Source organism: Musca autumnalis, unplaced genomic scaffold (genome assembly GCF_047663935.1).
Source record: "Musca autumnalis isolate F117 unplaced genomic scaffold, ASM4766393v1 scaffold_1, whole genome shotgun sequence".
NCBI lineage: Eukaryota > Metazoa > Arthropoda > Insecta > Diptera > Muscidae > Musca > Musca autumnalis.
The window spans coordinates 195,918,123-195,936,450 of record NW_027411644.1 but is presented as its reverse complement, the minus strand read 5'-3'; the positions used below and the strand labels follow the sequence as shown (position 1 = coordinate 195,936,450).

At 31.9% G+C, this 18,328-nt stretch overlaps 1 protein-coding gene across 37 annotated transcripts in view; it reads right to left on the bottom strand.

Annotated features, from left to right (window-relative positions):
* The window catches only part of Atpalpha (sodium/potassium-transporting ATPase subunit alpha), a 208,530-nt gene that overhangs the window by 11,538 nt on the left and 178,664 nt on the right, over nucleotides 1-18,328 (bottom strand). For 16 of the 37 annotated variants that reach the window (XM_073959601.1, XM_073959589.1, XM_073959607.1 and 13 more), the window contains 3 exons: nucleotides 14,201-15,982; nucleotides 13,923-14,138; nucleotides 12,917-13,011 (listed from right to left, as the gene is read on the bottom strand). In XM_073959601.1, coding sequence (XP_073815702.1) covers nucleotides 12,917-13,011; nucleotides 13,923-14,138; nucleotides 14,201-15,982 — 2,093 coding nt within the window. Of the gene's footprint in view, nucleotides 1-7,182; nucleotides 7,278-12,916; nucleotides 13,012-13,639; nucleotides 13,735-13,922; nucleotides 14,139-14,200; nucleotides 15,983-18,328 lie in introns of all 37 variants that reach the window. The other 21 variants (XM_073959590.1, XM_073959610.1, XM_073959609.1 and 18 more) reach the window with 3 other exon arrangements.

Sequence of the window (18,328 nt, the reverse complement as noted above, 5' to 3'; positions counted from 1 at the left end):
TTTCGTTATATAAATATATAGTTAAGAAAAAAATTCAAAAGGAAAAGAATTCATAAGAAGAAAAATAGTATGATTAGATTGGTTTCTAATTAAAGAGGGGAGATTTTACTTGGTTTTTTGCAATTTGCCAAACAATTGTTTTTGTTAAAACTAAATAGTAACTAAGTAGTTTTGTTTTAGGATTTGCTTTTTTTGGTTTTAAGAGAATTTAACTAAAACTAATTTCTTAAAAACATAGAAAATTGCCCATAGTTTGTTTTTGAAAATTTTCTCTAATTTCTAATAGTTGTGAATCTTAGAATTTTAATAGGTTTTGCATTTTGTATAAATATATTAATCTTAGATAGTTTCTATAATTTCTTTTAAATAAAACTCAAGGAAGTAATAAAAATTAAGAAAAGAAAAATAGAAAAATCAACCGAACATACTTTTTCATTACACATTCCTTATTTGAAAATAAGAAAAGAATCAAAAAAAGAAATTGAAATATGACAAGTTTACTATAAGGAAAAAAATTAGACTTGCACCAAAAGTGTAGAACAAAAAGGGACGGGCGGAGTAGAATCAAGTGGTAGGAAGAGTAAATGTTTCAAATGTTGAGAAGTTTATGTGTGTGTTTGGTTGAAGTATGATGACAATGTGGTTGTAGTAGCAGTATTCTATGACATATTGTGTCTAATACTTAATCATTCATGTTATAAATAAAGACTAAAATTATATGTATATATTTGTTTAAATATTTTATAATTTTTTTCTAAATTACCTAATTGTTTTTACTATAAGAAAAAAAACTACTATATGGTATACATTTTACTTCTAGTTGTATGTACAAAGAATTGATTTGATTTTGAATACCGCCATTGGCGACCAATGCGGTTCACGTAAATTATAGAAGAAAATTGTGATATTTTGTTTTTGGAATAATGTGTGTTTTTTATAATTATTTATAATTGTCGTCTATTGTGGCGCCCAACGTGGTAGATAATTGTGGAGTTCTCATTTATAAAGATTTTTTGATAAAAAAAGGGTTTCCTATAGATTGGGTTTAATGTAAGATGTTAGAGATATTTGGAACTTAGTTCTGCATTTGATGATAGATACAAATATAATGCGGAATTGGCGCCCAATGTAGGGTAATAGATTTATAGATAGAACGTCTAGTTGGTTCCAAAAAAGAAGGGGTTTCCTTTAGATTGTGCCCAATATAATATATAAAGTATAAGAGATACTTGGAACTTGAATATTAATTACTTTAATTTCTGTATTTGATAGACACAAACATAGTGCAGAATTGGCGCCCAATATAGGTTAATAAATTCAAGGAAAAAACGTTTGGTTTATTCTAAAATAAGAGAGTGGCTTTCCCTTAGATTATGTCCAATGTTAGGAGATATTTGGAACATGAGTATGTAATAATTTTAGTCATGCATAGTGTGGAATTGGCGTCCAATGTAGGGCACCATGTGCAAAGGATAAATGTCTTGTTTATTCCAAAATAATGAATAGTTTTTTTCTTTAGATTATCTCTTACTTGGAATTTGGATATTTCATTACTTCAGTTCCGCATTCGAATCCAGACACAAATACAGTGTTGAATTGGCGCCCAATATAGGCAAAGAAAAAAATGTCTGGTTTATACTAAAATAAGGAAAGGCTTTTCCTTCAGTTGGTGTCCAAGTATCTCTTACTTGGATCTTGGTTATTAATTAATTTAAGTTCTACATTTGATGGAAGACACTAATATAGTATGGAATTGGCGCCCAATATGGGGTACTATAAGAAAAGAGAAAATGTCTTTTATTCCAGAATAAGGAAAGGTTTTTCCTTCAGATTCTTTCCAAGTATCTCTTACTTGGAACTTGGTTATTTATTAATTTTAGTTCTACATTTGATGGAAGACACTAATATAGTATAGAAATGGCGCCCAATATGGGGTACTACATGGAAAGAGAAATTGTCTAGTTTATTCTAAAATAAGGAAAGGATTTTCCTTCAGATTGTGTCCACGAATATTTTACTTGGAACTTGGTTAATAATTAATTTTAGTTCTGCATTTAATGGAAGACACTAATATAGTGCGGAATTGGCGCCCAATATGGGGTACTATAAGAAAAGAGAAAATATCTGGTTTATTCTAAAATAAGGAAAGGAAGACACTAACATAGTATGGAATTGGCGCCCAATATGGGGTACTATATGCTACGAGAAAATATCTGGTTTATTCTAAAATAAGGAAAGGTTTTTCCTTCAGATTCTGTCCAAGTATCTCTTACTTGGAACTTGGTTATTAATTAATTTTAGTTCTACATTTGATGGAAGACACTAATATAGTGCGGAATTGGCGCCCAATATGGGGTACTATAAGAAAAGTGAAAATATCTGGTTTATTTGAAATAAGGAAAGGTTTTTCCTTCAGATTCTTTCCAATTATCTCTTACCTGGAACTTGGTTATTTATTAATTTTAGTTCTACATTTGATGGAAGACACTAATATAGTATAGAATTGGCGCCCAATATGGGTACTACATGAAAAGAGAAATTGTCTGGTTTATTCTAAAATAAGTGCTCTGTTCCAGAACCTGCAAGAAGCTACTATTTTTTACTACGATAGCATTTTCTCCTTTATGTTATCGAAAAAAATAGTAAAAATTAGTAGATTCTTGCAGTTCTGGAACAGACCAAAGGAAAGGTTTTTCCTTCAGATTGTGTCCAAATATCTCTTACTTGGATCTTGGTTATTTATTAATTTTAGTTCTACATTTGATGGAAGACACTTATATAGTATGGAATTGGCGCCCAATATGGGGTACTACATGAAAAAAGGTCTGGTTTATTCTAAAATAAGGAAAGGTTTTTCCTTCAGATTGTGTCTAAGAATCTCTTAATTGGAATTTGGTTATTAATTTTAGTTCTACATTAGATGGAAGACACTAATATAGTATGAAATTGGCGCCCAAAATGGGGTACTACATGAAAAGAGAAATTGTCTGGTTTATTCTGAAATAAGGAAAGGCTTTTTCCTTTAGATTCTGTCCAAGTATCTCTAACTTGGAACTTTGTTATTAATTAATTTTAGTTCTACATTTGATGGAAGACACTAATATAGTGAGGTATTGGCGCCCAATATGGGGTACTATAAGAAAAGAGAAAATATCTGGTTTATTCTAAAATAGGGAAAGGGTTTTCCTTCAGATTCTTTCCAAGTATCTGTTACTTGGAACTTGGTTATTAATTAATTTTAGTTCTACAATTGCTGGAAGACACTAATATAGTATTGAAGTGGCGCCCTATATGGGGTGCTATATGAAAAGAGAAAATGTTTGGTTTATTCTAAAATAAGGAAAGGGATTTCCTTTAGTATGTCTTACTTGGAACTTGGTTATTAAATTGTTTTTAGTTCTACATTTGATGGAAGACACTAATATAGTGCGGAATTGGCGCCCAATATGGGGTACTATAAGAAAAGAGAAAATGTCTGCTTTATTCTAAAATAAGGAAAGGTTTTTCCTTCAGATTCTGTCCAAGTATCTCTTACTTGGAACTTGGTTATTAATTAATTTTAGTTCTACAATTGATGGAAGACACTAACATAGTATGGAATTGGCGCCCAATATGGGGTACTATATGAAAAGAGAAAAGGTCTGGTATATTCTAAAATAAGGAAAGGGGTTTCCATCAGATTGTGTCCAAGTATGTTTTACTTGGAACTTGGATATATCATAAGTACAGTTCTGAATTTAATTCCTTATATAAATATAGTGTGGAATTGGCGCCCAATATAGGGTATTATATTTTAGGGTACTATATTTTTATTAAAAAATGGTTTTATTTTAGATTATATCCAATGGAAGGATACTTGGATCATGGGTATCTAATAATTTACCTTCTGCATTTGATGCAGTTGACATAAATTGGCGCCCAACATAGTGTACCAGATACAAAGAGAAAATGTCCCAGTTTTATTTTAAGGTAAAATTATTCGGAAACATTATTGGAAATGGCAGCACTTGCACTTCGACTCGCCAATTGGGTTTAATAAATTCTTTAATATTATTTCAAAAATCCGAGGCATTATTTTCTCCACAATTGTCTTCTACATACACCTATCGATCAATAATTCCTTCAAATACAATTCTATCGTTACAAGTATACAAATTTCTATTCCTAAAGGAAGTATTGACAAGAAATTAAGAGATATAAATTAAAATAAATTAATGGAACTGAACTTACCTTAACGGTGGTTCGAGAGAAGTTTAAAAAACAATTGTTGAAGTGATAAAATTTTGTAGGATATTATATAAACAAAATTGCAAGTATAATTAGACCTCAGCTCTTAAGTCAAGTACAAATTCAAGCACAATTAGTGCTGTAAATTTTTCGACATGTTCTTTAGGAAAAATAAGAGAATTTTTTGACAAGACATACATTTTCGAAAAATTAGGTAAAGCGATTAAAATATCAAGTCATTCAAATCACATTTTGGGGAATGTAACGCCTAAAATTAGGCATAAGTTATAGATAACTTTGCTGAAAACAGCTGACAGTGTTTGAAGTCTTACAACTTGTAGAAATGCAGACGGTTTAAGGCTGAGGTTTCATTTATCTTTACTCGAATATATGTCATATTCTACAAACAGGTAAAAAATCAAAGATTTTAAAACAATTATGTAATTGGATGTCTAAAAGTATGCTTCATTTGGGTTAAAATTTACAGAAAGAAAAAAAAATTAACACTTCAACAAATGCTTCCATTTTCTCTTCTTGAGGTTTAGGTTAAGGAATTTCTTACAAAACTCCTTTTTATATTATAACAAAAAGGCAAAAAGAGTAGATAAAAAACGTTGTAGGCCGAGTAGATAAATATTTTATATAATATGTATATATATGGTAATTATTTATATATTAACAAAATTTATATATTATTTTAACAAAGAGGCTAAGGAATAAAATTTATAGAGATATAGTACTGAACAAATTTCTTTACTTGTTGAGAATATTAACGAGCATAAGTACTGAGTAATAAGAGAGAAAGAAGGTCATTGGGAATTGTGGTGAAGAATGTATGGTGGAAAGGGGATATTTTTTGGGGGGGCGGTCAAGTGAAGTGGTAGTAGATTGATAAAAAAATTGAAATATGGGTCTGGTGAAAGATATATAGGGCAGCAGCGTAGTTTTGCATTAAAGAAGAAGGAAAAAAATTATGTATGGCTCATTTTTTGCAGAAGTAATTGTTGATATCGTAATAATTTTGAATATATTTAGATATATATGGTGAAAGAGAGAGAAAAAGACGATAAAGAGAGAATTTTTTCTAGCAAAAAAGGATATATATGAGCTAACAAATATTAATTTATATTGTATATATTTTTTAAATATATGAATAGGGAGATATTGTAGTTTTTCTTTGTGTTTCTATATAATTTTTAAAAGTCTTTTTAAAAAGAATTGTTTATATAAAAAAGTATGTGATAATAAAGCAATATTTTTAAAAGCACAAAAAATTTAAGCTAAACAAGTTGTAAAAATATTTTAGAAGAAAAAATTGAAGCAAAATTAGGCAAATTCTTAAAACCGAAGCTACAAAAAAAAAAATTTGAGAAAAAAACATATTAAAAAGCTATATAAAAAACTACAAATTTTTAATAAAAACCAACTCAAAAAATTAAAAGTAAAAAAATTAAATCTAAAATTAAAAATCAAAAATTTCAAAAATAAGTATTTTTTAAGGAATACATTAAATAAAAAATCAAAAAAAAAGGAAACAAATTAAAAAAAAAATTACGATAAAGTCTATGATTTTCTTTTTAAAATGATTTTAAAAATATTTTTATTTATTTTTTAAATTTTATTTCATTTGTTTGCAATTACTTTTTAATTATTTTTCAATTGAAAACATATTTTGTAATTATTTTCCAATTAAAAAAATAATTTTAATTATTTTTTAATTAAAAAATATCTTTTTTAATTAAAAAATATTTTATAATAATAAAAAATAATTTAAAACTAATAAAAATAGTCTTTTATTTGTTTATGTATTCAATAAGTTTTTAATAAAATAAAATTTCAAAAAATGTCTTATTCACAGGACAATAATTATTAAACTGACAGTTTTATATTTATAATTGTTTTTTATTATAATTGTTTATAAAACTCTCAGTTTCCCATTTTTTATATATTTTTTTCATAAAACATTTAATTAATTATTAAAAAATAATTAAAAAAAAAATAAATTAAATTGATATAAAATTATTAAATTGTCTACAAAAACAAATTATTACTTAAAAATTGTCAAAGCCCAATAAACAAATTTTATACAACTCTTTGACATTTTAATAAAAATTTGAAATTAATATAAAAATAATTTGAAATACTTTATACTTAATAATGTCATTATAAAACTAATATTTAATTTTAAATTTAAAAAAGGGAAATAGTTTAATTAATTAAATACAGTTATGTAAAAAATATCTATAATATATTTATATTGTTTTAAAATAAAATTCAATTTTTACCTATTTTAATAACAAGATTAATTCAAATGTAAAGTATTTCAAATTAAATTTAAATAAAATGATTTCAATTATTGTTTTTGTAAAATAAAAAACAAAAGATATTTAGTATAAAAAATAAAAATTTTCAAAATATTTACTAATTTTTAATTTTTTTTCAAAATTTGTTTCTTTGAGCTTTTGACTAAAAAGACAGGCAACTAAAATTATTAAATATAAAAAAAGCTAAATGCCATAAAAAGTATTTATTACTTTTATTATAAAATGTACTTTGCTTTTAAGAAACAAAAAAATAAAAACAAATTATTTATGGAAAATTTATAGTTCTTCTTAGTTTAGGAGTAAAAAAAACTACGCATTTGTTTATTAGAAGAAGTAAACTTTAAAATGTACTCTCAACAGAGTTTTCTCTGGTTGGTGAAGAAAGAAAGAAACAGTGTTTTCTTGTTTAAGGAGAAAAAATTAAGACCAAAAGCCCTTGGTCTAAAGCAAAACTGTGCTAATTTTAGGCCCCCAACTTGGAGCCTTGTTTATTCGTTATTATTTGGGTTGGTTGGTTTTTATTAAAAAAGTAGGGTTTGGAAAACTTGAAAAGCTCTTTAAGTTTCGTCAATTTTTTAAATTACCACAAGATGAAAAAAATGTTTGATGATTACACAAAGAAAAACTTTACCTTTCATTGACCAGTTTATCGCAAAAAGGATTTCTGGGCTGACGTTTCATAATATCTGATTCAGCTTCTTCATAGGCTAGGGAAATGGCGGGTACCTATTGCGGGTTTGCATTTTTTACAATATTTTGTTTTTTAAATACAATTTCAAACGCCGTAAGCCATTTGGAAACAAATTTTGGGGTTGTGTGGGGGAGGAAGGTCGTTTAGCGTTACAAAGTTTTTATTTTTCGATGATGCAGAGGGTAATTGTACAATTGTTTTGGTGTATGTATTTTTTTGTTGGAAATGATGAAAAACGTGTCATATGTTTGATTTTGTTGTAATTTTGTTATTATCCGCAAAAACCAAATCATTGGAATCAAAATAATTATTTCGTGTTTGTTTTTTGTTTTTGTAACATAAACGAGTTTTTAACGTAGAGAAGGAAATGTGTAAGAAAAATAAAGTAAAATTAATTATTAATATTATTTTGGATAAAAGCTTACTGGGTTCTGCTTTACACAAAGAAACACAGTTCAAAAAGAAATTAAAGTAAACAAAGAAATCATTTGAATGAAACTTACAATAAATGCATAAGTATTTCATTTGCAAAATTTCAAACGATATCACACACACGCCTAACCTAACCTATTTATAAATAATGTGCCTAAAAGTAGGCAACAGTTCCTATAAATTGCTTATAAATCTTATATAGTAACTCAATTATACAAATATTTATATAAATATACATATATTTATACATATATAAATAATCTTAAATCTAAAAAGTGCATACAGATTTTGTTGCAGGGGCAGGGGGGGGGGGTTATATTTTTTATAGTTTGTGTGTATTTTTTTTTAACTCATATAAAAACCAATAAATTTAAACAATTCTTTAGAAAACCAAAAAGCGTTTTTAGGATCATCACTCTCTCGTAAGACAATTGAAGAAGAAATTTTGAAAACAAAAACATTTTTTCGGCTTAAAGCATTTCCGCACACAAGCTACACAAAATGACAAGGCACCAGTCAAAGTATTTATACTGGTTAATATGAGACACGAAGTTACACAGAAGAGATTTTGTACAAAAAAATATAGAAAAAAAATTTGCCTAGTCTAGTCCTAGAATCCAAAATAAAAAAATATATAAAATATCCATGAGAAATTACCAAAAAAAATAAAATTGGACGATTTAGGACCCTAAAAAATATTGTGGACCTGAAACCGCAAGTTTTCAGGTTGGAAGAAGTTCGTATTTGTATCGTATTCAGTATTGGTTTCCAAAACCAATGAATAAATTATTATTTTATTTTGCCATAATCTCCTAGTTAAGGACATATTCATTTATAAGTCGCCATGAAGACAAATGACTTGAAGACAGTTATACATGCCAGCCAATATCCCATGGTGTTAACTTCTTTAAATACTATTTAAAATTATACATATTTAAATATAAAAAAGTAATATTTAAATAATTTAGGAACATTTCAAAATTTTCATTGCAAAAAAATCTAACTACAAAAGGATCTAACAATCAATGGAAAATACACACAAAATTGTTGGAATGCATCACAGGGAAACACATTAACATTATTCGCGAAAAATACACGATGTTGCCAGAGTATTATGATAGAGAAAGGTGATAAATGAGAGGTCAAAGGAATTAAGCAAATGAAGTTTTATATATTCAATATCTTAAAACCTATTGCGCCTAGAGATATATTTTGCCCGATGAGTTTTAGTGAAATTCGGTGAGGAACAAATTTTCCTTTAAGTCCATACTCCTAAAATGTAGTAGTGTAGGAGAAATGGGCACGAATTGAAAATGACTTGAAAACCCCCATACTGTCCTATTCTCTTTAAAAATGCAAATTTGTTAACTATATTTTTTTATAAATATTATATCTACAGGTTTATATTGACCGATGTGTTTTAGTGAAATCTGATAAGGAAGAAATTTTCCTTTAAGTCCATTCTCCAAAAATGCAGTATTATGGGAAAAATGCTCACAAATTGGAAATGACCTGAAACAAATCTGACCTATATTTTATTGATATAAAGGTTGTAACTAGAGATTTTCTTCGGATACCCACGGTGAAATTTGATTTAGAATTATTTTTCCTTTGAAACAATTCTTCTATAATGAAGGGTACTGACTCAAATTGGCCTAATTCAAAAGGTTATAAAATAACACCAAAAAGAATGTTATCTTGTTTTTAAGCAAATTTCTACAAACATTTTTATACCCTCAGCCTTTAGGCTAAGGAGGGTATATACACTTTGATACGATGAAAATGTGCCTCATCGAAATAATGGTTTTAGATCCCAAGTGTGTTTGGACGAAATGTGTTTCAGAGAATTTGGAGTCGATCTAGCCATGTCCGTCCGTCTGTCTGTCTGTCTGTCTGTCTGTCTGTCCTGCTGGCTGGAGCGCACGATAACTCTCGAACGTATGAACCGATTCGGTTCAAATTTTGGCTTCCGTAATATTTTGCCCAAACCTAGTTTAAGTTCGAAGATGGGCTATATCGGTCCACTCCTTCCGGTACCTCCCCCACAAAAGTTCGAAAATGTTCGGAAAATTTGTACGCACGATAACTCTTTAAGGGGGTAACCGATTTGGTTCATACTTTGCCCATCGTGAAACATGTACCAGACTTAGATGAGGTTCCAATATGGACTCAATAGGTCTACTCCTTCGGGTACCTCCCACACAAAATTTCGGATAAGTTCAGTTTAGGACCTGCTCTCGAATCGCTTTGATTTTTGTTTTGGGACCTTGTATTCACTGCCCCCCATACGACGGTACAAGTTTCAGCAGGGGCAAGTCCAAACTTCCTGAGAAAATAGCCTGAAAGTTTCACAAAACCCCTATGACACCGTGTGGGGTGGTTGGAGCGCAAGATAACTCTCCAACGGATCTGCTGATTGGGTCCAAAATTTGGCCTTAGTAATATTTTGTCCAAACATAGTTTAAGGTCGAAGATAAACAATATCGGTCCACTCCTTCAGGTACCTCCCCCACAAAATTTCAAGAATGTTCGGAAATATTGTTCGTACGGTAACTCTTGAAGGGAGTGGCCGAATTGGTCCTTACTTTGCACATCCTAGTATATCTACCAGGTATAGATCAGGTCCAAATATGGACTATATTTGTCCACTTCATCCAGTACCTCCCAAACAAAATTTCGGGTAAGTTCACTTTAAGACCTGCTATGGAATTAATTTTATTTTTGTTGAAGCAACTTTCATTGGCTGCCTCAATTATGATGGTAAAAGTTTTTTCAGGGGCAAAACCACACTTCTTAAGCAGACAGCCCGAAGGGAGTAAAACCCCCCTATGGCACCATATGTAGTGGCTGGAGATCGACTTCCATAATGGTCAATGTCGATCCATTCCTTTAAGTAATTCCCCCGCAAAACTTCTGCTCTTTAATCTAATTAACATTTTTGTTGGTTCATGCGTTCAAAATTTTTAAAACCCTCTAAATACATACGTTTTTTGGGAAAAAATTGTTACAATATACCCAGGCTGAGGGTATATCTCTGTCGGCCAAGCCGACTGATACTTTTTTTTACTTGTTTCTATATACATTATAGCTAGAGATTTCTTTTCTTGGGAGACCAATAATGAAATTTGATTTAGAAGAATTTTTCCTTTGACCCTTTTTTTCTAAAGTGAAGAATACTAACTCAAATTATCACAATTCGAAAAGATTGAAAAATAACCCCCAAAAGAATGTCATCTTATTTTTAAGCAAATTTATACAAATTTTTTTTTGCTATATACATTATAGCTAGAGATTTCATTTCTTCGGAGACCCATAGTGAAATTTGATTTGGAAGACTTTTTCCTTTGACAAAATTCTTCTAAAGTGTAGGATACTAACTCAAATTAACATAATTCGGAAAGGTCGTAATATAACAACTGAACGAATGTTATTTTATTTTTAAGCAAATTGCTACAAATATATTTTATATTATACCTAGGTATTTTTCTTCTTCGGAGACCCATAGTGAAATTTTATTTAGAATACTTTTCCCTTTGGCACAATTCTTCTAAAATGAAGTATAATGGATCAAATTGGCATAATTCGAAAAGGTTATAAATAAAACAAAAAGTGTCTTTGTATTGAGATTTATCAAATATCATTGCATAATTTATCTCTATCTACACTATATCTAGAGATTTCTCTTGTTCGCGGACCTATGGTAAAATTCCATAAAGAAGTTTATTTTCGTTGACATCATTCCTCTAAAGTTAAATGTTATGGCAGAAAAAGGCCATCGCTCGAAAAGGTACGAAATTTACAAAAATGATCGTTTTTTTATATGTTTGAAAGTCTCTATCGATACTTTTCGGTGAGAAGTGATATCTACAGGTTCAAGTTCTGTGGGGACCTATAGTGAAATTTGATGACGAATACTTTTTCCTTTGACATCACCCATCTAAAATAAAGTGTTGTGGGGATATTTTGTGTCAATTGGAAAGGCCAACAATTTAACGTTTTTAATTTTTTTTTATTGGAATGAGAGACAAAAAGGGACTTAAAGTGAGACCTAGAGGGTCATAATGTTATATATTTAACAATTTGCAAAGAACCAATACATTTTTAATAATATACATAACTCTGGGAATTAATTTTCAAAATGCCTTTTCTCCATCACAATCCAGTGGCAAAATTCTGTTATTTTGGTCGTTAATGTTTCCCAGTGTTTCAAACAAAGATCAAATAAAAATTTGGACATCTTAAACCAATTCAATTCGTAAAATCCTCAAAAAACGGAAAACTCATTTTTCTTTCATTTTAAATTTTGTTACAAGTGCAAATTACAGCTTATAAAATATACATACATATATATATATATATACTTAGTATATATAGGATGACAACAACAAAATATTAGTTATTTATATATAAACTTTATACATACATGAATGAGAAGAAACCAAACCAAATAATTTTGTATAAAAATTTAAAAATAAAATTGAGGTTAGGTGCAAATGGGACTACAACGAAGATTATGATTATGAGAAAATGCATAGATATGTATAACACTCCTTGTGATTTAAAATGCAAATTCCTTATGTTTGAAATCGCATTTTGTTATCCACAGAGTGTTATTATCTTGAGATGAGACAATGAAGGATGTGAAATATCCTTAAAAATAGTTTTATTTGTTGGAAACAAAAAGAATACTCACAACACCAAGTTTTAACGTAATATACAAATTGAAAAATATGAGATTACTTGATGAGATTTAAGGGTTAGATTTTATAACTGAAAATGGGTTATTGAGGTTATGTTTGTGTGTTTCATTGTGATTAGTTTGGTGTTAGATTTATATAGAGTTGTTTTGGAGAGAAAAGATTTTGTTTTGTTCTTGACACACACACTTAAATATATAAAAAAGTTGGACAACATCGATGGTTTTTTGCTTTGAAATGTAACGCACACACATATACACGTATTAGAATACACATGAAATCAGGTTAAATTATTTATAAAATCCAGCCATTTGGTGTTCATTTTTTTAAATGGGACTTCTTCTCTTTCTCACAAGAAATCCAAAAGTTAGGACTTTGGTGAGTACCAAACAAAATGGTTTTGGGTTATGGTTGTTGTTAATTTTAAATTGTTAAGGCAAATTGTGAGTCAGTATGTGAGTGGGGACGAGCAAGGGCGAGTTTGAGGGGTTAGAAATTTCGTGTTAAAATAAACAAAACAAATAAACAAAAAAATGTATAGGCACCTGGAATTGACCAATTTATCGTTGAATGGATCACGGGGTGGACGCTTCATGATATCGGCTTCAGCAGCTTCATAAGCCAAAGAGATAGCAGGAACCTACAAACGTTCAATCAACACAATAAGCGTAGTTTCGTATTACACACGCACAACACACGGTTTTGTTTTTCAAAAAAACACAATTTTACGGATTGTGATTTTTAGTTTATGTTTTGGAATATATTTGTGTGTGTGTGAGTGTTTTTTTTCGGAAAGGAAGTGTGCATTGTATTGTTTGTAAGAATTCATGGACCCCATATTTTACAAAAACAAAGCCAGGGATAAAAATCACAGATAGTTTAGACACACGGTTTTCAGGTTTTCGCAGTAGAGAGTAGAGCACATGAGTATATATGTAGTAGCGGTAGTAGTGGTAGATGTAGCAGAATTACAATAGAATAAAAAAAGATATAATAATGAGTAAATTTTGTTTTACAAATTAAATAAAAACTTAAAAAATTCAAACGAAAATCACAAAAATTAAAAATAAAATAATAACATTTTAAAATGACTCTAGACCCAACTACAATGGTGGCCATGGCTTAAAACTAGCTTAAATACTTTTTTATGTAAAACAGACAAGACACTCTGTCACTCAAGATTTCTAGCCATAAAAGCCTTAGCTGGCTTGTTTAACATCCAATCATCTAGCATCACTTGGCTTGTAGATCAACTTTAATTAGAATACCTTTCATTGACCAAATTATCAATTTCAGGATTACGTGGTCTTCTCTTCATGATATCCGCTTCAGGTCCTTCATAGGCCAATGATATGGCTGGTATCTTGTTTTTAACACATTTTTAAGTTAATATTTGTTTAAATATTTAAAATTAACAATACAATACCATTATAAAGCTACTAAATACTTAAACTTATTACTAAATCACTTAGTACAACAATTGTAAATATCAAAAATTCATATATCACAATATAAAGTTACCCAAGGAGAAAAAAAGGTCCTTCAACTTACCATATCAGTACCCAAATCAATGCACAAAATTGTAACAGTACCCAAAGGCAAGGGGATATCGCACAAGATGAAAGCCAAGAAAGGTGAGATTTCAGGAATGTTGGAGGTCAAGGTATAAGCAATAGATTTTTTCAAGTTATCGAAAATCAAGCGACCTTCCTCAACACCGGTAACAATGGAGGCAAAGTTATCATCCAACAAGATCATGTCAGCAGCCTAACAAACAAACAGGAATTTAGCATTTTCTTTAAAAACTCCTCCTAAGTTTTGTAACCCACCTGTTTGGACACATCGGAACCAGCAATACCCATAGCAACACCAATATCAGCCTTCTTCAAGGCAGGGGAATCGTTGACACCATCACCAGTTACAGCCACAATAGCACCCATACGTTGGCAACCTTCAACAATAATCAATTTTTGTTGGGGTGAGGTACGAGCGAACACAATTTCAGTGTGATAGCGTAAAATTTCATCCAATTGATCTGAGCTAACATCACGCAATTCAGCACCATGTACAACAGCAGCTTTGGCTTCACGGGGATTAACTTCCGAAACGGGGATGTTCAAACGTTGGGCAATATCTTCAACAGTTTCATTACCTTCGGAAATGATACCGACAGATTTGGCAATGGCCTTGGCAGTAATTGGATGATCACCAGTAACCATGATGACTTTAATACCAGCAGAACGGCACTTGGCAACGGCATCGGGTACAGCAGCACGTGGGGGATCAATCATGGACATAAGACCAACGAAACGCAAGTTATCAATGGGGAAGTTAACATCATCAACGTTGAACTTGAAGCCGGTGGGATATTTATCAGATGGCAGCATAAAATCACAGAAACCCAATACACGTTCGCCCAAGCCTCCCAATTCCATGTAGGCATTGTTGAAAGCTTCCTTCATCTCTTCGTCCAAAACCTTTTCCTTGCCATTGATGAAGATTGTGGAGCAACGTTCCAAAATACGTTCGGGAGCACCCTTCATGACGAGCAAATAACGGGGATCTGAGGGATCTTCTGTTTCGTGAATTGAGACCTGATACTTGTTGGTGGAGTTGAATGGAATTTCGGCAATTTTCTTGTTACGCTTGCGAATATTCATGACATCACCGAGGGCCAATTCCATACACTTCAACAAAGCAGCTTCTGAGGCGTCACCGCTGACTTCTTTCTTCAAAATTGGAACACCTTCTTGGCCGCCTTTAAATTCAGCACGATTGCAGAGAGTGGCAATGCGAGAGAGCGCCTTGAATCCAGGGCTAGTTCTATCGTATTGGACACCCGACTGATCCTCTGTTGTATCGGCCTCAATGATCTGATTATCGAACCACATGTGGGCGACAGTCATACGATTTTGGGTCAAGGTACCGGTCTTATCAGAGCAAATGGTTGATGTGGAGCCCAAAGTTTCGACAGCTTCCAAATTCTTTACCAAACAATTCTTCGAAGCCATACGTTTGGCGGTCAATGTCAAGCACACAGTTACAGTAGCCAATAGACCTTCAGGTACGTTAGCGACAATAATACCAATCAAGAAAATAACAGCATCCAACCAATGGTAACCCAAAATGAAGGCAATCACGAAGAATGTAACACCCAAGAAGACAGCGACACCGGTAATCAAATGAATGAAATGGTGGATTTCCTTAGCGATGGGAGTCTCACCGGTATCCAAACCAGATGCCAAACCGGCAATACGACCCATGACAGTGTGATCACCACAGCTAATGACGACACCCTTGGCAGTACCTTCAACAGCGTTGGTAGAGAAGAAGGCCAAATTTTTCGTTTCCAAGGGATTCTCGTGAGTAAATTCGGGACCACGGGACTGGGGTTCAGATTCACCAGTCAACGATGAGTTATCAACCTTAAAAGTACGAGCCTCAATAATGCGAATATCAGCTGGGATACGATCACCGAATTTCACTTCGACAACATCACCCAAGACTAAATCTTCGGCACGGAGTGTCAATTTTTCACCCTCACGTATGACAGTGGCGAATTGGGGAACCATGTTTTTGAAAGATTCCATAATTTTTGAACTTTTCGATTCCTGGAAGAAAACAAAGAGAGAGAAAGATGGGTTATTGTTAATTGAGAAGAGATTGATTTACATGGGAATGAAGGAAATTTCAGGGAATGAGGTTATGTTAGGGTGAAATTACACAGGGACTGAGGTCATTCGAAGATAATGCTTTAAAGGTTAAAGGTACGGAAATAGTTGGTTTAATCTGTACATAGAGGAATAAGAACAAACGTGTCAAAAATCAGTTGAGAGACCCATAAACTCAAAATAGTTTGGAGAACGGCAGGATTTCTTTACAAGAATTATAAAATTAGAACCTATTTAAAAGAAAATATAAGTTTCAAAGCAGTTCGATCAGTTCGTATACCAGTGGTATACCAATATCCATTATCTCCGGGGTCCCAGAGGTGACAACGTCATCACAGATATCTGTGATAAGGCGAGAAGTTGGAACAAATTGGACCCAAAGAATAAGTGTTCATCCTGGCAACTTCAGCCCGATATGCCAATATTGGAAAAACTATGAGAGGCCGTTGTAGTCCTCGAATACAAGTGTTACACAATGAATGCGTGTTCAGTTCTGTCAAAATACCAACCCAAAAGTTTTAACAGGGCTTCTCTGTGTATAAATTATTATTTCGAACAAAAAATACATGTATAAGTCGTCCGCACTTCCTGCTGGGAAGTAACAAAACGCTCCCTTTGAGGATATAAAAAACTTTGTTGGCATTTTCAGCTTTCAGACTGCAGTACAGCCCGTGGACTCTTGTCCAGGGCAATGAAAGGGTATTTAGACATGTCCGAATGCTGTCCTGAGTACTTGAACGACTTGCTTCCGGTGCTGTTAAGTATTCAGTCCTGTTAAAAGAACTTCAACATCATTTCTCTATATATAAATATATAAGAGAAGATAATATAACCTCACTTTTATAAAGTGGTCCGATAAAAATTGGTAATTGTCATCCGGGCATGTCGCAGAAATCAGCATTAAATCGTAAGTAACAAGAAGGCCCTCAATACACTAGCCACCATCATCTTTGGAAACCGTGTTGACATGTTCATAGCATGTAGTTTGTGGTATTATAACCTCACTTTTAAAAAGTCCCATATCGATGGATAAAACATGAAAACGTTGTCCGCTCATGTCGCAGAAATCAGCATTAAATCGTAAGTATCAAAAGGGTCCTCAATTCAGTAGCTGGCAGCGTCTTTGGAAACCTTTTTTGGAATTTTCAAGTCATAGAGCCTGTGGTATTATAACCTCACTGGGAAGTAACAAAAATGTAATAGCCAACAGCATCTTTGGAAACCCTGTTGACGTTTTCAGGTGTTGCGGGAGTAGTATAGACCCTGAATATTCGCACTACACAATGAAGGAGTAAAGACTCTTGACACTGAGTACTTCTACATGGTGCCTCCGGTGTGAACATAATAAGTGCTCAGATAATATCCTTAGAGGGGTGCATATAAAAAACCTTGAAGACCTTTTATAACGCATTGTATCGGTCTGTGACAACCTCTGCGTCGCCAGAGAAGTCAGCAAATACTTTCCCAAAGCAATGAAGCTATCAGAATGCCTGTCTGAAAACTTCATCAGGGCGCCTCCTGTTTACAAACTAAAAAGTAACGTTTTATAACTTCACTTTTTCCCTTTATAACGATTTTTTAGCTCTGTCAACCTCTGTGGCGTCAGTGAAGTTAACAAATACTTCCCCGAAGCAATAAAAGAGTATTCAGACCTATTAGAATATAGTCTGAATCACACTTCAACAGGGCGTCTCCTGTTTACCAATTATAAACTAACAGATTATAACCTCACTTTTTCTTTTTATATCGCATTTTTTAGCTCTGTCAATTTCTGGGGCGGCTGTTAAGTCAGCAAGTACTTGCCCATAGCAATGGAAGATTATACAGAAATATCAAAATGTCTGATTGAAGACTTCAACAGAGGGTCTCAAATGTACCAAATATAAAGTAAAAGATTCCAACCTCACTTTTCCCTTTATAACGCATTTTTAGCTCTGTCAACCTCTGTGGCGCCAGTGAAGTTAACAAATACTTCCCAGAAACAAAAAAAAAAGAGTATTCAGACCTATCAGAATATGGTCTGAAACACACTTCAACAGGGCGTCTACTGTTTACCAATTATAAAGTAACAGATTATAACCTCACTTTTTCCCTTTATATCGCATTTAGCCCTGTCAACTTCTGGGGCGCCAGTGAAGTTAACAAGTACTTGCCCAAAGCAATGAAAGATTATTTAGAAATATCAGAATACCTGATTGAAGACTTCAAATATAAAGTAACGGATTATAACCTCACTTTTCCCCTTTTTTAGGTTATGTTTGGTAATGATATATGAAAAAATTTGTT